The 20,715-nt window shown below is 38.2% G+C and overlaps 1 protein-coding gene across 10 annotated transcripts in view; it reads right to left on the bottom strand.

Moving 5' to 3' along the window:
- Positions 1–20,715, bottom strand: part of TMCC1 (transmembrane and coiled-coil domain family 1) — a 251,085-nt gene that overhangs the window by 33,083 nt on the left and 197,287 nt on the right. Inside the window, exon 1 of one of the 10 annotated variants that reach the window (XM_034996436.1) lies at positions 3,977–4,441. The exons of 8 other annotated variants lie outside the window; for them this stretch is intronic. In XM_034996436.1, coding sequence (XP_034852327.1) covers positions 3,977–4,039 — 63 coding nt within the window. In that variant the 5' untranslated portion in view covers positions 4,040–4,441. Of the gene's footprint in view, positions 1–3,692; positions 4,442–20,715 lie in introns of those variants that run through there. One more of the 10 variants, XM_034996440.1, reaches the window with a different exon arrangement.

Raw genomic sequence — 20,715 nt, 5'->3', positions numbered from 1 at the left:
AGGAAGGATATGGTGCTATGATATTAAAGAAGCAGATTGTACAAAAGACTGAGGTTTCTACTATTTAATTCATTTCATAATTATCCTTTGTTTTCCTTATATAAAGCACTGAAAAAAGGTGAATCCCTGCTCTCAAGAAACACATGATCTAGTTGGTGAGACGTGAAATTATTCAACTGAAATACAGGTCCTATTAAGTAAACAATACAGTATATATGAAGGTAATATATAAAGGAAGTACTTGAACACAGAAAGGAGCCACATATTCAGAGGAAGGGAAAGGGAACAGAGGAGGCTTCTTGGAGGAGTTAAAAAAAAAAAAGAAAAGAAATGAGCCTTGAAGAAAGTTTTTGATAAAAAGAGAAGTGGTAAGGAAAGGCATTTTCAGGATGACAACCCAGTACGAACAAAAGCCCGTAAGAAGGAAATGTAATAGCTTTTTAAAGATAACTGAATGGAGTAGCCTGGGTGGCTCAGTCGGTTAAGCATCTGCCTTTGGCTCAGGTCATGATCCCAGGGTCCTGGGATGGAGCCCCCAGTCAGGCTTTCTGCTCAGTGGGGAGCCTGCTTCTCCCTCTCCCTGGCACTCCCCTGCTTGTGTGCTCTCTCTCACTCTTTCTCTCAAATAATAAAATCTTAAAAAATAGGTAAATGAATGGTTCATGAAGCTATAAAAATAGGGCTCTGGTGGGAGATGAGCTCCCAAAGTAGGTCTAAACCACTGTTTCGCACTTTATTCCAAGGATATTTCTGAAGGCTCCTCAATGGTAATAGTTGTATAATCTCCTTTAGAATCTAGACTTATAGATCCAAAAGCTACTTGACTATATCAAAATCTACATATCCAAAACCAAACACCATGATCCTCTTGTAAACCTGGTTTTCTTACAGTGTTCTCTATCTCAGGAAAAACATCACTATTCATCAGGTACTAAACAAGTCAAAGCCAAAACCAAACCAAACCAAAGCCCAAGAATAATTCTTGACATCTTCTGCCTTTTACCCCTATTCAATACCAAGTCCTATCTATTTTACTTGCCAAATTTCCATCAAATTATGATACTCTCCCATCTATCTCTACTGCCACCACCTTAGGACAAACTCTTGTCTTCTCTCTCCTGGAACACTGACTGATCTACCTGCATTCAATTAGGCTTTCAGTTAAGCTGGAGAATTTTTTTTTTTTAAGAAGTCCTGGGGCGCCTGTCTGGCTCAGTCAGTAGAGCATGTGACTCTTGATTTTAGGGTAGTGAGTTTAAGCCCCATGCTGGCATAGAGTTTACTTAAAAAAAAAGAAAAAAAAGAAAAAAAGAAGTCCTTTTTTTTTTTTTTTTTTTTTTTTAAGATTTTATCCATTTATTTGACAGAGAGAGTACAAGCAGGGGGAGTGGCAGGGAGAGGGAGAAGCAGGCTCCGGCATTAGCAGAGAGACCGACGTGGGGCCCGATCCCAGGACCCTGGGATCATGACCTGAGTCAAAGGCAGATGCTTAACCAACTGAGACACCCAGGCATACCGGAAAAAAGAAGTCCTAAACCACCCAATGCTTAAATTCTTTTAGTAGCTTTCCACAATTACAATAAAGAACAAGTATCTGAATATGGTCTATCAAGTCAGTCCTATGTGATTAGGCCCTGGATCTACTTCTCTAGCTTCATCTTACAGCATGCTTCCCATAGTCTAGTCAAACTCGCCTTTTTCTTTCTTTCTTTTTTTTTTTTTAATTTATTTGAGAGAGAGAGAATGAGAGAGAGCAAGCACATTAGAGGGGGGAGGGTCAGAGGGAGAAGCAGGCTCCCTGCCAAGCAGGGAGCCTGATGCGGGACTCGATCCAGGGACTCCAGGATCATGACCTGAGCCGAAGGCAGTAGCTTAACCAACTGAGCCACCCAGGCGCCCCTAAACTCGCCTTTTTCAACCCCTGCTGCTCATCCTTTCTTCTCACAACGGGGCCTTTGTACATATAATACTGCCTACTTACCCCTTCTTCAACTTTCAGCCAGACACTTTGCTAGGTGTTTGGTATATACTGATGAACAAAACAAGGTATCTCTGCTTTCATGAGGCTTAATGGCTGAGTGGAGAAAACTGGTAGAGATGGAAGAACCAGTAATCAAATAACATAAATTGTGAGAAGTACTACAAAGGAAAAAAGAGAAAAGGAGTAAGGTAAGGGGGGAAAAGCTACTTTAGATTGGAAGGTCAGAAGAATTCTTTGAACAAGGGCATTTGAACTGAGGTCTCAAAGATAGAAAAGGAAGTTACTCTAACCAGGCTATGAATGAGGAAAAGTATTATTACTGTGAGTTTCATGTGCCAAGAAAGTATAGAATTTGGCATTTCATCAAAATTGAGATGAAAATACAGAGTTAAAGCAATTCCAAAAAAGAAAAAAAAGAAAAAGGATTTGTCCATTCACTTCTTAGAATTCACCTGGTAAATAATTGAGACTATATTACCAAAAAGGCTAAAGGAAGGAGAAGGATGCTGAGATAAGAAAAGATCAGTACACAGGAAGGGGCCCACCTGCCCAGTAACCTAATAGAGTATATGGATAACTGTATTTACAAGGCTTATATAACCAATGAGTCAGCAAAAAGTCAGATGTCAATGGGTCTCTTCTGTGCCCACTCTAAGCAGCTAGGAAACTTGGCTCTCTACTGGTTGAGAAGAGGGGCCCAAGAACAAGATCTCAGGTTAGACTACAAAAACAATCAACATATCTTCCAGCAATACTTGCTGGAAGTTAGGATGAGGAAAAGTAAACCTTCAGGCTTGGAAAAACCTAAGATACAGGATCCAACTTAAAGTAGATTAGAGCAAAGTGATCCCGGTAGGATTTCACAGATCTAATGCAACCCATTTCTTTAACTTGTCATAAAATGCTTGTTACAGATTCCAAAATCAAGAACCCCCAAATCTGCTGAAAACCTTGATTTTAAAGAGAAAATGTCTTTATTTTCTTGAGGTCCATAAACATTTCAGGGTTACTTTCTACAACTATCTTTTCTCTAATAAAGGCTAATGTGTATTAATGGTAACAGAAAAAGTTTTCAAAATAACAGAATTGGGTCTGGCAAAGAAAAACACACAAAATAGAACATAAAGGGATTAAATCAAGGACAGGCAAAGAGATACAGCACTAACAACCACTTGATATTGAACAGCAATGATAATGAACCCAAGACAAACACCCACCAACGCATGGCTACGAAAATAGCAGACTCTTCATCTTGCCTTCCTCCACCTCCATACTTATGTTCTCAGCCTATTACTGTTCCAGTGGCAACAACTCAATAAGAGCAGGGGAGCTTTTATTTTATTCTTTTCCACCTTAGGCCATAGGGAAAGCTGGGGGAAAAAGCACGGGGGAGTGGGGGGATTATAACTGTTCAAAGAAAAGAAAGGATATCTGTTAGTCAGCATTCTTTGCTCTGGAAATTCCTGGTTTCTGCCTGTTCATGGACATCTGAGAGAACTTGGTTATTATCTCTGAAGGTCACAACTGATCAAAAATAATGTTTTCCTTTTTTCCTTGGGTCATCCCTTTCCATCAAATGTGATTCTGCAAAATGTTTTAGTTATTGTTAAAAGGCAATTCTATATAGCTGATACAGAAAAGTAAAAATAACAGTTAAAAAAATCCAAGAATCCCCCTGCCCCAAAAAACACAAGCAATACATTTATCTTACCAAAACCCCCTGTCAGGCAGTCTGCTGATTCTGCTTGCCACAAAGCTCATCCTTCATTTGTATACTGCCAGAGCAAGCTTGGATAGTGAAAACAAATCACAACCTCTCTTGATTATGTGCTCTTTCCATTTGTCCCAGCTTCCAAACTGCATAGTCTGTCACGGCTGCACATACTTGGTTTCCGAGAATAACGCTGTAAATGAGGACAGCTACCACTGGGAATGCATTCCCCCACCAAAGAGCCAGCCGAAATGAAGCTTCTAGTGGATCCCTGGGCTTCTCACCTTCACAGCCTCAGAGAAGTGCCTTTCACAGAACAGGCAGGTACAGCCGCACCACATCAACATCCCAGCATAGCCAATCCTCCGCAGTGCCCACTTCAGCCTATGTACAGTTCCGGTTCTGTCTCGTACATCAACTCTTAGAGCTTTCTACATCTGGGAGCCTGGGAGGATTCTGTGCTGAATAAACAGAAAGCTTCTGCCAAACAAGCATCGTGTGTGTGTGTGTGTGTGTGTGTGTGTGTGTGGTTTGCAAGAGCTGCTAATGCAAATGAATAGTTTTACTCTGAGAATGGAGATCACAGACAGTATCTGCCTCTCTTCTGGAGCTGTGAGCATCTTTTACAAAAAACAAAAGCATCAAACTGGGTGAATTTAAAGGTACAGGACATTAATTCACCATTCACATCTGTCTTTTAGTTTAAACCAGATAAGGGTTACAGAATAGCTTAAAGAAGGTTAAAAACAGGGGCGCCTGGGTGGCTCAGATGGTTAAGCGTCTGCCTTCGGCTTAGGTCATGATCCCGGGGTCCTGGAATCAAGCCCCGCATCGGGCTCCTGGCTCAGCGGGCAGCCTGCTTCTACCTCTCCCTCTGCCTCTCTCCCTGCTCATGTTCTCTCTCTCTCTCTCTCTGTGTCTCAAATGAATAAATTAAAAAAAAAAAAGTTTAAAAACATTCTGAATAAATGTTTAGGTAGCCTGGTTCAATAAATACAAAGAAAAAACAATCTACCCATTTTTTAAAAAATATTTTATTTATTTATTTGACACAGAGAGAGAGAGAGAGAGACAGTGAGAGAGCAAACACAAGCAGGAAGAGCGCGAGAGGGAGAAGCAGGCTTCCCGCTGAGCAGGGAGCCCGATGCGGGGCTCGATCCCAGGACCCTGGGATCATGACCTGAGCTGAAGGCAGACAGACGCTTAACAACTGAGCCACCCAGGCGCCCCCTACCCATGTTTAGATAAAGGACTAAAACATTGCTGGAACAATTTCTACGTTTTCCTAATGTTTCTTCTCTTATTTTTCATTTTAGGTTCACAAAATAATTTAAATGAAAACTGAGCAAGAAAAAACTGAGCATGAGATGCTAAAGTCTTAATCATTATGGATGAAGGGGAAAAAACACTTCTGAAGGAAAAGCACTGGAGTTGTCTGAAGTCTACACAATAGATTAAAACACCATAATCTTAAACCCAGGCTCAGCTCCTGCATCATATACTATTTATTAAATACCGATGATACTGCATGAAAGAATTGAGTATCTTAAAGAGATTGTTCCTGCACCGAAAAAGTCACTTTGGGATTTAGACAAACTATCAAATTTGAGCTTTATTCCTTCATTTGTAAAAGCAGTTCTATGTAATGTGCACAGGAAGAATTTCAGGGATTGTAAAATATAGTGTAGTATGTACAATGTATAATATGTGGAAACATTTCTCTGAGGTTAATACACAGAAAGGAAGAATCAGACAAGAAGACAATTTGATAGAGTTCAGTGCCTAAATCTGTGATAATTTCTGTACTTTTACTTAAGTATGGGGCTGGAAGCTCAGACCAGCACAGTATTAAGAGGTCAAAGAAGCATTCACCAGCTTCATGTAGCTTCTTTCATTCAAATCAGATGAAGCCCTCTGAATGAAATCCGAACCACCTTAAATGAATTTGAAGAAAATTCTGGGTTGAAACCACGGCTCCAGAAATTTCTATCTCTAGAGACACAGAATTCTGACCTTGACTCTCCAGAACAAATTAATAAAGAATTTAATGACTAATATAAATCCTGTCTTTGATTAAAAATGAGGTTGCAAGGTTTCAACAGAGTAAATATTTGTTTCTCCAAAAACAACAGAAAAACCAATCCTACAGAGCTAGCATCAACACCAGTGAATGTTTGCTTAATTCTCTTTATTACCATTTTTAATATATCTTCTTTTAAGACAATCATGTTCATTACAGAAAAACACACCAGTGGGCATAAAAGAAAGCAAAAATTATTTGTAATATCACCACTCAGAGAAAACCAAACCAAACACTGCCATAAGGCTCTTCTATCCTCATTTCCTACCACTGGGATTTTTTTTTTTTTTTAAGATTTTATTTATTTATTTACTTGGGGGAGAGTGTACGAGCGCATGCGCATGAGCGGGAGCTGGTAGGTGAGAAGCAGAGGGAGAGGGATAAGTAGACTCCACGCTGAGCACAGAGCCCAATCCCAGAACTGAGACATGACCTGAGAGGAAATCAAGAGTTAGACGCTCATCAGCATGGAGGGCTCGATCCCACAACCCTGAGAGATCATGACCTGAGCTGAAATCAAGGGTCGTACGTTCAACCGACTGAACCACCTAGGTGCCCCTAACATGCTTGTGTTCGACAGATAGTTATTATTCACTCCCTCCACCCAGTTTTCTCCCTGAAATACAAGTTATAATTGCTTTAGGTGGTTGGAACTATACTAGGACCAATAGTGATAGAGAAATACTAGTTCTTTTGTTTTTCAAGGAAAAAACATTTTTGATCCAAAGTAAAGTGGTAGTCTGTTCCAGAATTTGAAAAAAGGACAAATCTTAGAAAGTGAATTTGATTTGCCTTGGTTTGTACTACTGGGATCCGAAAAGAGACCATGAAATATGTTCAAATTTTGGCAAAATGTGATCAGTTTTGATGAGCTTGCTTCCTTGGCTTACAGATTAGTGCCTTCATCTTACAACATGGAGATTATTTTTTATCTTTTGTGTAATTATACTTGATAGCATAACTTTACAGCTTTATGTTTGATTTATTATGTTCTTAATGAATAAAAAACAAAACAAACCAAAAAGAAAAAAAAGTTCTTTACTGATGAAAGAGCTAAGATTCTTTACAACAGTGTCCCCTTATTGTTTATTATAATGTTTTATTGTCATTTTGACCAAATAACCAAGTTATCATTTCTCACCATGATCCTGTCTTAATCAAGGATTCAAATCTCCTTGCTGACTCTTGATTTTTCTTTCCCAAAACTGGATCCAAAATACAGAAAAATAAAACTTTTAGAATAACTTTTATACTGGGTGCCTCAGTGGCTCAGTCAGTTAAGCATCTGCCTTTGGCTCAGGTCATGATCCCAGAGTCCTGGGATTGAGTTCCACATCAGGCTCCCTGCTCAGTGGGGAATCTGCTTCTCCCTCTGTCCCTCCCCCCGCTTGTGCTTTCTCTCTCGCTCTCAAATAAATAAATAAAATCTTAGGAAAAAAAACTTTTATACCTTTTAGAGTCTCCTGGAAAGGACTGTACAAGGTATTCTATAAACTACTGCTATTCCAAAGAACAAGACTCTTAGGAACATGCTTCTGAGCTGGTATCACTTAAGACCACTTTCAGACTATACCCCTACACTGGATCAGGATGTCTAGGATGCTTTTTAGTCCAGAAGCAGATGTTTCATGAAAATAGATTGTTGACCCAAGTTCTATCTGAACAAGAACTACACAGCACTGAATGAAATGACAAAGGGAAATTTTTTATTGTAATTATTTGTGTAGAATATTGTTGATGTTACCTTTATGTTCTATTTTTCGTGGCTATATGAGGAAGTCCTTTCACTTTTTCCTTAAACTACTTCCAAACCACATTTATTTTTATTTTTTTTTAAAGATTTTATTTATTTATTTATTTGAGAGAGAGAGAATGAGAGACAGAGAGCATGAGAGGGAGGAGGGTCAGAGGGAGAAGCAGACTCCTCGCCGAGCAGGGAGCCTGATGCGGGACTCGATCCCGGGACTCCAGGATCATGACCTGAGCCGAAGGCAGTCGCCCAACCAACTGAGCCACCTAGGCGCCCTCCAAACCACATTTTAATAGAATCTGTTTTTGTGATCTGAAATAAAATATTAAGTGCTATATGATTTTCACTGAATCCTCAGCATTCAGGAACTTACTTAGTTTTCCTTAACTTTTTATTTTGCATAGGCCCGATAACATTCCCATGTCCTTTTTATCAGGCTATAATTGGATTTTGTAACTGTATGTTCCTGTAATGTTATATCTGAGAATGATTTCATTTAATCAGATATGAAAAACCACATTAAGGAACAACAGTTGACTTCATATATGGCTCCAATGCTTCCAAAAAAGCCCCCCTAGGAAAACTGACCTGATACTTGGTTACAGGGTCCCCTGACATACAGGTGGTGAGGAAGGTCACTTACTTCCACACTGCAAGACTTAGAGCAAATGTTGGGATATTTGATATTAATTCACCTAAATTTATCAGCAAAGCAGGTGAAATCTAGTGAGAAAGTTTCATAGGCATGGTTTCCTAAGCTTGGAATACTAAATAAAAAAGGTGTTTAAAAGTCCAATCTAAGATTCTTTTTGAAAATGTCTATACATAATTTTGTGGCTCAAAATTAACAACTCTGGATTTGCAAAGAAAATTCAAGGATGTCTGTATGATTTTAGCACTCTTACTGTACCTAAGTAAATAGGTCACAGGTAATGAGACCATTTTGTGATCAAGAATAGTCTTTGAAAATTATGAGAGATCATAAGAGGGATGAGAAACCGTCAGCAAAAATTGTGAAAGACTAAAATGATAAAAGATTTCGAGTGTCCTTTCAAGGGAATGCCCACTGTTGTCTACTGGATCCTTTGGGGTTTTATGTGATTGTAAAAAAAGTCTTCAACTTTGACTCGGCTAGGTTATTCTGCAACTCTGTAGAAATGGAAATTACCCTGTGGACGGTGTTGGTGATGCAATGCAAATGAATTCTGTCTGGTAGAGAATATATCATTTCCTGATTTCCTTAAGTCCAATTCTCATTTGGACCAATTTTAACACCCTACATGTTCCTAAGAATTGATTAATTAGTGAGGTAAAAAAATCTGTGACACGTGTTCATTCTGTATCAGAGTCATAATTTTACCTTTAAAAATAACCTTTAACAGGGCGCCTGGGTGGCCCAGTCGTTAAGTGTCTGCCTTTGGCTGAGGTCATGATCCCAGAGTCCTGGGATCGAGCCCCACATCGGGCTCCCTGCTCAGTGGGGAGTCTGCTTTTCCCTCTCCCACTCCCCCTGCTTGTGTTCCCTCTCTCACTGTGTCTCTCTGTCAAAAAAATAAATAAAATCTTAAAAAATAATAATAATCTTTAACATTTGGATCCTTTTATTTCTCAAAGCATCTAATTAAAAAGCAATTGTTTAGCTGGAGTTAGCAAGCTACAGCCTTCTGCCTATTTTTATAAGGCTCTTACAAAAGAGCTAAGAACTATTCTTACATTTTTAAAGAGTAAAGAACAACAACAACAACAACAAACATGTAACAGAGAGCAAATGTGGCCCTCAAATCCTGAAATATTAATTATACAGCCCTTTACAATAAAAAAATTGCCAATCTTTGCTTTAGATCAAAATTAGAGCATGTCAACTGGCATAGACATTTTAATATGAGTGACCGACTAGACAATATAGAAGAGACTGAGGATTAAGTCAGCATTTTAGCAGCAAAGTTACATTAGGACACAGAATGAGAAAATAGGCTCCTTAACTAAAATACTACCCAGAGATGTATCAGGCATACTGTATATGAAGAAACTGTTTAAATAACATTTTTTCATTATTTTTCAGACTTCTCAATACTAATTAAAGTCTGCTTGAATATGCCCTTGAACAGAAACAAAACCGAATACAAATTTCATTAGAATGCAATCAATGCAATAAATTTTCATACTGCTGAATAAATACAATATAATCTGGACATTAACAGATAAAAAAACAACATGCTAAATTCAGAATTTACTGACAAGAAAATATTTTCTCCTCAATAATACAAACCTAAGACAGAATTTTTATTGTGTTCAACACTGTTGAGTACTGGGGGTGGGGGGATGTTGAAAATTTCATAGGGAAATAGTACTCGGTGGGGGAGGGAATGCTGAAAATTTCATAGGGAAATAGATTTTATCCTTTCAAAATTCCTGGGGAAAAGATGTCTCTAAAAACCTCTCTACTGTGTAACATTTCAAACATACATAAAAGCGAGGAAAATGAATGTTGTGCACTCTTCATCCAGCTTCAATTATTAACTTACGTCCTGCACTTCTCCCTCCCCTGCAATTATTTGGAAGCAAATCCCAGACAAAAGATGTTCTTTATAAAAACCAAGGCTGGGGCGCCTGGGTGGCTGAGTCGTTAAGCGTCTGTCTTCTGCTCAGGTCATGATCCCAGGGTCCTGGGATCGAGCCCCACATCAAGCCCCACATCGGGCTCCCTGTGCGGTGGGAAGCCTGCTTCTCCTCCTCCCACTATCCCTGCTTGTATTCCCTCTCTTACTGTCTCTGTCAAATAAAAATAAATAAAAATCTTAAAAAAAACAAAACAAGACAAAAAACCCAAGGCTAATTCCAGAGACTTTCCTATATTATTAAAGCCTATCTCAGCTGTCAGAACTCATGAATATACTACTTTATTTTTTCGATAAAATGCCTAATGTTCTCCTTCTCTTTTACACTTCACTATATTTTATTCTTGAAGGATCTACTGGAGTATAATGTCCAAAGACCACGAACCTTGTTCTGTTCCTAGATTGACCTTCTTGATGTTGATGCCTAATGATTGGTTAAGTTTTTCCCAAAGTGGCAAAAGATGGGAAAAGTAAACTTGAGTCAAAGAAGAATGATAAATCTAATAAATCAATTACTATCTGTAGTCATAGATGGCAGAGAATAGATTTGCAAGCAAGACTGCGAAGTTAAGGGGCGTCTGGGTAGCTCAGTTGGTTGGACTTCTGCCTTCGATTCAGGTCGTGATCCCAGAACCCTGGGATCGAGCCCTGTGCTGGGCTCCCTGCTGAGCAGGGAGCCTGCTTCTCTTTCTCCCGCTCCCCCTGTTTGTGCTCTCTCTCTAATAAATAAATAAAATCTAAAAAAAAAAAAAAAAAGACTGTGAAGTTAAGATGTGTCACATCAGTTGGCTGTGCATTTCTCAAGGAGTCTCTTCTGCCTTCTTCCACCAGGCAACTTGTTTCACTAGCATTAACCTCCCAATGGGACTCAATAAGAGGTAGGTTTTCTTTAACTCCAGCAGCTCTCCTTGTATAAAAGCAAACCCCCATATCCAGCTGGTGGCTGGAGGAGCAACAAATGACAAAGCAAGGAACTGGTAAGGGGTTTAAAATCTCTTGAGATTAGTATGGTCATATGAACTTTTAAATAAGGCAAATACTTTCTTTTACTGTTTAGAATGAATTAGTTCAGAAAGGAAAGCAAGAGGCTTTTTTTTTTAAGATTTTATTTATTTATTTGACAGAGAGACACAGCAAGAGAGGGAACACAAGCAGGGGGAGTGGGAGAGGGAGAAGCAGGCTTCCCGTGGAGCAGGGAGCCCGATGTGGGCCTCGATCCCAGGACCCTGGGACCATGACCTGAGCCGAAGGCAGACTTAACGACTGAGTCACCCAGGCACCCCGAGGCTTTTGCTTAATGTCAAAGCCAATATCAGAATTATGAGGTTTTAGGAAGAAGAATATAAGCACTGACCTTGTTTAGAAACTAATTAAATTACCTGTCTAGTTACCCGAGACACTTAACACTTAAAAAGTACAAGAAGCAGTGAAGGTTGCTTATTTAGTCTTTGCTTACCTCAAAGGAATCCTGTACCACAATGTCATCTACCACCTAAGGGGCTCAAAGGTGCTGTGGGGAGCTGTTTCACAACTGCAAAGTATCATAAAGGAATACAATCTCCTTACTCAAGAAAGGGCCAGGTAACCCCTAAGTATTGCCTGTAAGGCAACTGCAGAATCATACAAAAATTTATTTCATAAAATGAAATGGTGTAATAAAATAATTGTTTTTATGTTTTATGTTTTTATGTCATGAGACATATAGTATAGAATAGTGGTCTCCAACCTGAAGTCCACAAAAGGGTCCAATGGAAAGTGTACAGTCACCCATAATAAAGTTGTATAGGCAGATTAAAGTGAGAAATATTTAATTTTGTCTGGGATTATGACTACTCCAGGTAATACCACTGTACCAGTGTCATTCAGAAATGATGACTGGGGAAAAAAAAAAGAAGAAATGACTGGCTCTTAGTCCTTGATTACTTTTCTTTCTTTCTTTTTTTTTTTTAAAGATTTTAAAAAAAAATTTATTTGACAGAGAGAGAGAGACAGCAAGGGAGGGAACACAAGCAAGGGGAGTGGGAGAGGGAGAAGCAGGCTTCCCGCAGAGCAGGGAGCCCGATGCGGGGCTCGATCCCAGGACCCGGGGATCATGACCTGGGACGAAGGCAGACGCTTAACAACGGAGCCACCCAGGCGCCCCTACTTTTCTTTTTTTGAATGGAAAATAATATATGGTGTTTTTAAACAAATATTTTCAAAACAGCAGGCTCATGAGGACCAAGTTGATTCTAGTTCCTAACCTTCAATGTTAAAAAAACAAGACAACAGAAAACAAAAAACTCAGAAATTTTATTTATTTATTTATTTTAAAGATTTTATTTATTTGACAGAGAGAGATACAGCGAGAGAGGGAACGCAAGCAGGGGGAGTGGGAGAGGGAGAAGCAGGCTTCCTGCTGAGCAGGGAGCCCGATGTGGGGCTCGATCCCACGACCCTGGGATCATGACCTGAGCCCAAGGCAGACGCTTAACGATTGAGCCACCCAGATGCCCCAAAACTCAGAAATTTTAAAACATAAAGTAAAAGCATATTCTCTGTCTGGAAAACTACCACCTGGAGAGGCAATATATAGATAATGCTGTATTGTTTTGGAAAATGCTTTTCACCACAGTGAAGAGCTGTTTTCTTGCTATACTCCATGAATGTCAGAGCTACATAAGCCATCTCTTGAAAATCCTTACTTGATCTATTTTATACTTTCCAAATCCCAGGTGAACAACAGACCATAATGAAGTTCTAAGGAATAAAAAATAAGCACACTTTCCATATTCTCAGAAAATATGAAAATTGCTAAAAAATGAAGAAAAATGGCATTCAATGGGTTATTTCAAGTCCATGTAAGGAGAACAAGAATTTATCTCAATTTATTCTTTGCAAAATATTACTAGCCACAGGTGGCGGGGGTGGGGTAGGCTGGGCTGGGGGACTGGTGGGAGGTAAATATGAAGCTATTACATTTTAAAGTAACCTTGTTCATTGTTCTTTGCTATTTAATTTTCCACTAAACTGCACAGAGTCCCAGTGGTTCCAAATATTAAGAATAGCCACATGACTCTAAATAAAGAGATATAACCAAGAAAGAGCAAGAAGCAAGATGAAGACAAGATACTACAGATACTACTTCTGAAAACGTAACTCTTGCCAAACTTCTTAAAATTTGTTATCAAACACAGTCAAATGGCCAATTTCTCATTCCTTTCCCCTTTCTCTTAAGAAACCATTACTTTATAGTATTCTTGGGTTGGAAGGTTGCTGGTCTGCAGAGGAGATGGAATTGAGTCCTTGCATTGCCATCCATCAGTTGTGGACTTGTGTGATTTATGGAGCTTAAAATGAATCAAGGCTTAGTACCTATGAAACAGGACTGGCACTTGCAGGGCTGAGGGTTGGAGATGAAAAACTAGAGAAAACATAAATAGGATAGTTGAAGAAAACAGATGAACTGTCAAAGGAGAATGAAAAGATAGTAAGTATAATATTTAGCTATTAAGACCAGAAGAGAGCATATACTTGATAAATACTGTTAAATGAAGGAATAAATAAGTAAATCTTTGAAATTAGTTGAAATTTAGGACAAAAGACAGAAAAATTTTACTCTGTTGCAGATTAGATGATCTCAGGGTTAATATTCATTTGCCTTCCATTTCTTCCTGAGATACTATGTTTTCTGTTTCAATAGTTTTAAGCTCTGTGGTCACAAGCTTGAAAAAGAGAGGTAAGAGGCCAGAGGTAAGAACACTGAGGCATGGCAAGGATTGGAGTAAAGTGGTGGCAGAGGAAATGCAAAAGAAAAGGCCTAGTGATTCTTCTGAAGAAAGAACCAACAGATCTGCTGACTATATACTGGAGATTAAAGAAAGAATGAATCAAAGATGAGGCCCAAGTTTCTAGCCTAAGAGAATAAAGATGCATTTGCAACAGGGAAATTAAAAGAATATGGGGAAAGAAAATTATGAATCAAATTCAGATATTTTGATTTATAATAAGGAAAAAAACAGTCACTTAGAAATAGCTGGAAAGTAAAGCTGAAATTTTTTTTTTTTTAAAGATTTTATTTATTTATTCAACAGAGAGAGACACAGCGAGAGAGGGAACACAAGCAGGGGGAATGGGAGAGGGAGAAGCAGGCTTCCCGTGGAGCAGGGAGCCCGATGTGGGGCTCGATCCCAGGACCTGGAATCATGACTAAGCCGAAGGCAGACGCTTAACGACTGAGCCACCCAGGCGCCCCTAAAGCTGAAATTTTGATCCAAAAAAAAATTTGTATCTCCTAGATATGTTTCTGTAACTAGAGTCATCATTTAATAGATGCCAAATATGAAACCAAATATTCATATGCTCTTCAGTTCAAATGTATTTACATTAAATGTGAACAGCATATAGAAGTGAACAAGTCAAAGCAACTAACTTTTCTGAATTCCAAATTCATATCAGGCTTAGAGGAATTAAAATGGCTAAATGAGAATCTGTACTGTTCCTGAAAAATAGCACAAGCACAGGTTCACTGTCAAAGCTGAAGCTAGGAAACAACTCACTCCTAAACTGGATCAATGTATACACAATAGATGTATACACAGCAGTAGTAATGATTCTGACCATAAAGGAGAAAAGAAGATAAGGAAGATAACATGACACCTTCTCCTGGGATCACTAAATATGTTCTAATATAGAAAGTTGAAGAATTAATGTCCCTTTGAATTCTAATTTACATACCAGTGTTTTCTCAAAAGAAAGTCCTAGCTATAAAAGAGGGAATGGCACCAAATGAGTGCTGTGCAAAGGGCGTAAGTGTACTAACGGCACATTACTACCCCAAATGTCTGTACAGCTGGGGTCCTCAATTTCTAAACGAGGAAGAAAAAGGAGGAGAAGAGGGAAGAACAGAAGGAAATATGCCTGGAGACTGTTCTCCCAACCAAGGTTACTCCTGGCATTTTGGCCATTAAGGCCTCCATGGGCTCTATGCACTAAATGCCAGCATCACTCCCCTCCCAAGTCTTTTTGACAACCAAAATACGCTCATATTTCCAAAAGCTGGAAGGGATGTTTGTTGGGGGTGGGGGGAAGGAGAACTGAGAGGTTCCTGGACATCTGAAATCTGACTAAATTTTATAATTCAAGAGTTTTCACAAAAGATGATTCATTCTTTAAATATCTGTAAGCCTTCAATCTTGATTTTACTTGTCAGAATCCAACAAAGACGCCATCATGTTCACTGGCCTGATTTCCTCAGACTCAACCTATTTGAAATACTTAACAAACAAAAAAAAATCTAATATAAGGGTGCCTGGGTGGCTCAGTCAGTTAAGTGTCCCACTCTTGATTTCAGCACAAGTCATGGTCTCAGGGTCGTGAGATCGAGCGAGATCTGCACTGGGCTCCATGCAGGCATGGAGCCTGCCTAAGATTCTCTCTCTTCCCCTCTCCCTCTGTGCACCCCCTCACTCATGCTCTCTCAAAAACAACAAACAACAACAACACCAAAAAACAAAACACTAATATAACAATAAAATTACTTATTCCAAAGAAGAGAGTGGAAACCCTGTTCTGAGGTTTCTGTATTCCATTAGAGAACATAGACTTGTATAGTATTTGAATGGGTAAATTAACATAGCAGACCATTAAACTCTCAATAGTAAAATAAGGACCTATGGACACAGGTCAACAATCTGTGGTCCTAATGAAACTACTTATAAAATAAGGCTTCCTAAAAATTATATAAGACCAATTCATTTATGATTATTTAAAAAAAAAATAAGGGATGACTGCATATGGAAGGCCCAACATTCACTTCTGGTTCTCCAGAGCAAGACAGACAGTGTAGCTCAATAAACGTCTGTTGATTAGATCATTAAAAAATAAAACCATATATCATATCACCTCAAATACATGCTTATATTATTTAAGTACAGCTAGCTGTGGCTGATTTCTGAATTGGTCTTCCATTTTTTGTATTCAATGTTTTACAGAACCACTTGATTACTAGGCAGTATTTGTTTACAAATTAATTTTAATTCTCTAAGGATTGAGTTCGTTTCTGAGATTCTACAACCATGTAAAAAATAATTACCAAAAAAAAAGTTCACAGAATTCCAAATTAGAGTTGTAAGAAACCTTAAAACATAGTCTACCCCATGATTAAGTGAATTTATTAGAAATGTCTGAGGGACAAATTTCTCATATAAGACTAAGAAGCAATAAATATGGAAGACCTCTGTTTTTAAGCCATTATTTAGAAAATCAGTATGGAACTGTTTCTAGTTTTTTCCTGACTTCGGCAGCCACTCAGGAAAAAAATTACTTTTATCTCCTTATGATCTGATAAAAATATGTAAAACATTTGAAGTTAAAATTAAGAAAACTGCTAAGGCTTTTAAAGGTATTACAGAATTTGCAGACTGCTAATCTAGGGAGTTGGAAAGGAAAAGTCCTAATTACAATTCCTAATAGCCTAGTGCTTGTCTTCATAACCTTAAGGGGAAAACTTTAGTAAGACAAATCTGTCCATGATCAATTGAAACAATGTACTTTTAGTGTCTCTTTGTAAACAAAATTGAGATGGGGATATTGTTAGGCATTTCGTTTATTCTTCTCAACTACTAGGAACTCTGCTCTCAGGGTGTTTCATGTTTTAATCATATTAACAACAATGTTTCTGATACAATATCCTAAGGTAAGGTACTAAGGTAGTATTAATAATGCTTCGTTTCTAGAATTTTAATTTCAAACAATGACTAAGACATCCTAATTCTTAACTGTATTGCAATGTAACAGGAGCTCTGATTTAGGTTAATTACGATCCCACTACGCAGACTCTTTTTGGTGTAGTATCTAAATCACTTTGTTAAGCGTTAAGAGATCTGCTAGAGAACCTAGTCATAGCATTTAATTTAGTTCCTGTTTGCTTTCTCTTCAACTGAAAATGGTGTTAAGAACAGCTGTCCTTTCTGTAAATTACATAAATGTGGTACAGCTGAATCACATAATGTGATGACTTCTGCTTTTCATTTGAGAATACCAATGGATTCCAATTCTATGGCTGAAATTTTTAATTATTCTTTTCAGCTGCTTGACATCTTCAACTCTGATTAACCATATCAATCTCTTTCGCCAAGGATTTAATGAAGAGGTTGATCAGGACAGGAAGTATCCTGCAGCAAACCATCAGAGACCTTGTTCCAGGGTGATAGTTGTCTGAGTTAGTACTATTTTCATACCTTCATTCATTTACTCAGTTATGAATAATCAGTCATAATTTCCCCCCAAAGATATAATGAAAAACTGTTAAAGGCACAGCTGAAATCTAGATATGCTATGTTTTCAGAGTACCTCTCATCTACTAGTATAGTAATCCTATTAAAAAAGGAAATGAATTTACTTGGGGATAACTTAAATTTAGAAAATCTGTTTATACCTAATACCCTAGTAATTAGGGCTTCTTTTATAAAGTACTTATTTATGTATTCCTAACCACTAGCCTTTAACAGTAACAATTTAGAGCTAAGTAGACTGAAAATTTGTCTGTTTTTCAAAGAATTAACAGCACCTAGAAAATACCTTTCTACACCTAATTTTAACATTAGTAAAAAACTGAACTTAAGCATTACAGTTTTACCTTAAGACTCTTAATGGTTTAGAAATTTTAGATCAAGTAAATGTTAAAAGTACACATATATATCCATTTCACTATACATTTTTACACTAATTTCAAATTCCAATTTATCCAATTTATTAATTGGTAGATCACAGATATTAATCTCAAAGATACATTGCTCTCCCTTAAGGAAGATTTTGTTTCTACAAAACAATATGCAAATGAAAGATTTACATATAGGATAATATTTATTACACTTAATAATATTACATCGGACTTAAAAATGGTTAAAGAAATTATAAAATGAATGCTTTTCAAAGCAAATAATCACCCTACCCAAAGTAATAAGACTTTGTCTAAATCCAGATTTTCCTATACACTATTAGTTCCAGTTTAAGTAAGGTAAAATCCATCACTTACTGTCTATAAACAGTTTGTAATGAAAGAATAATAATCATGGGGTGCCTGGGTGGCTCAGTCAGTTAAGTCCAACTCTTGATTTCACTTCAGGTCATGATCTCAGGGTTGTGAGATCGAGCCCTGCATAGGGCTCCACGCTGTGCGTGGAGCCTGCTTAAGATTCTCTCCCCATCTCCGTCTCCTTCTGCCCCTCCCTCCACAGGAAGGAAGGGAGAGAGGGAGGGAGGTGGATAATCAGTTAAGAAATTGCTTTTTAGGGGAGCCTGGCTGGCTCGGTAAGTAGAGCATGTGACTCCTGATCTCAGGGTTAGGAGTTTGAGCCCCATGTTGGGTGTAGAAATTACTTAAAAAACAAAAACAAAAACACAACAACTGTTTTTTAAATCTAATAACTGTCTAGAAACAGAATATATGCAAAGTTTGAGACATGAGTCTATATATTTGAGAGTCATAGGAAAATGTATATTTTGCTTTTAAAACCAATCTATACATGTCTGTACATGTGTATTCATGTACATGATATTCATCTGAGCCTCCTAAAATCTGAAGATCTTGAGACGTTACCTTGTGAAACAGGTTTAATTTACAGATGAGAAAAAAAAGCTCTGGCATGTTAACTAAATTCCCCAAGTTCCTACCTAGTCATGTAGGGCTGGTACTATAAACCAAGTCTCTTGAGTCTTAGTCTCTTGATAATACCATTCTAGACTTTTTAGAAACAACAATGCAATCTAGAGCCTTTGCCTCCAAGGTGAAAATGTTCATGCTGATCAGTCAAAACCACAACCACCTGGTCAGTAAGAACCAATAATAGTTCTACCTTACTCTAATCCTGCTTTCATGCTCCAAAAGAAGATATTAATTGAGTGTAGTTCTTTAGATATTGCTCATTGTTTGAGGTATGAACAGCGGCCACCTGGATGTCCTGGACTTGGCTCTACTCTTTCTCTTTACACAGCTCCAAAACTCAGAGGTAATCTGGCATATAACCGATTCAGTGGAGAATAACAGTCAAATGATGCAAGCAATTTACCACAGCTCATACAAGGGAAAACATTATCTAAACAGGCAAAAATTGGATTTTTTCATAAAGTGACCTATATTTGATAAAATATATATGATACAATGTATGCATCAGAAATATAAACACAATGATGTAAAATATAAAAGTAGCTTTAGTTTAGGAAGAAGTATGTAATAAAAGTTCTCTCTTCCTTTCCACTCTCAAATTGTGTGACCTCACTGGCAGTTTGGTTCTTCAAAATGAAAACGGACCTCTTAGAAATTAAAAGAATTATCTGAAGACGTAGAGTTGTGGTAAACTTTCTCCAGACTACCCATTCCCCCATTTCATTCTCACATACTAATACATGTAGTCTTTTGTTTTCTAATTAGCAGCTTCCTATTGTTGCCAATTCTGTTCCTAATAGCTCTTTGGTGAGACTCATCTTGGAGTATTCGATCTCTCATTCTTAACATACCTCATCTCTAGTGACTGCCATTAACAGAATAAATAAAAAGCCTTTATTTCTAGGAAACTTAAAATTTCTTTGAACCCACCGGATAACTGTTAAATAGGATAATATGGGATCCAGTTCCTTGGGTAAGGAAGAAGGCTGCACCATCTTTGGGGATGAGGGGGATATCAAAGATATTTAATATTGTGGCACTTCAAGTGGGCATCAAAACAATTTCTTCCCTGAATGACAACACTGTAACACATTTATGTATATCTTGGTAAACTTCTGTGGGTATACTAATAATGTAAATTCCATCAGTGTATCAGAGAGTGCATATGTTTCACACTTTGGTGGAGATTACCAAATTACCCTTTGGAAAGATTACAGCAATTTGCACTACTACCAACAGCATAGGCGAATGACTGTGCCAGCTCTAGGTATCAACTTTTGCATTTGATTACTCTGATAAGTGAAAATAAAATCTCATTTTAATTATCAATTGCATGCTTTTAATTAAGGATAAACTTGACCATACATAATTTGACCATACATATTCCTCTTTTTGTGAGCTCTTTTGGATCCCATAAGAATCTTTTCCCTGAACTTGCAATCAGGACATAATTAAAACATGCCTACATTTTTAAAAAGATTTTATTTATTTATTTGTGTGTGTGTGTGTGTGTGTGAGAGAGAGAGAGAGAGAGAGAGTGTGTGTGTGTGTGTGTGTGTGCACAAGCAAGGGGGGAGGAACAAAGAATCTCAAGCAGACTCTGAGCTGAGCATTGAGCCTGATGGGGGGCTTGATCTCAAGACCCTGAGATCATGACCTGAGCTGAAACCAAGAGTCAGGCGCTTTAACCAACTGCGCCACCTAGGTGCCCAAGAATGTGACTATATTTTTAAAAATAGACAATTGGGGCTCCTGGGTGGCTCAGTCATTAAGCGTCTGCCTTTGGCTCAGGTCATGATCCCAGGGTCCTGGGATCGAGCCCCGCATCGGGCTCCCTGCTCGGCAGGAAGCTTGCTTCTCCCTCTCCCACTCCCCCTGCTTGTGCTCCCTCTCTCGCTGTGTCTCTCTCTGTCAAATAAATAAATAAA

Source organism: Mirounga leonina, unplaced genomic scaffold, assembly GCF_011800145.1.
Source record: "Mirounga leonina isolate KUSES-001 unplaced genomic scaffold, KU_Mleo_1.0 Mir_94, whole genome shotgun sequence".
Classification (NCBI taxonomy): domain Eukaryota; kingdom Metazoa; phylum Chordata; class Mammalia; order Carnivora; family Phocidae; genus Mirounga; species Mirounga leonina.
The sequence above is the reverse complement of the archived record's forward strand: the minus strand, read 5'-3'. Positions and strand labels throughout refer to the sequence as shown.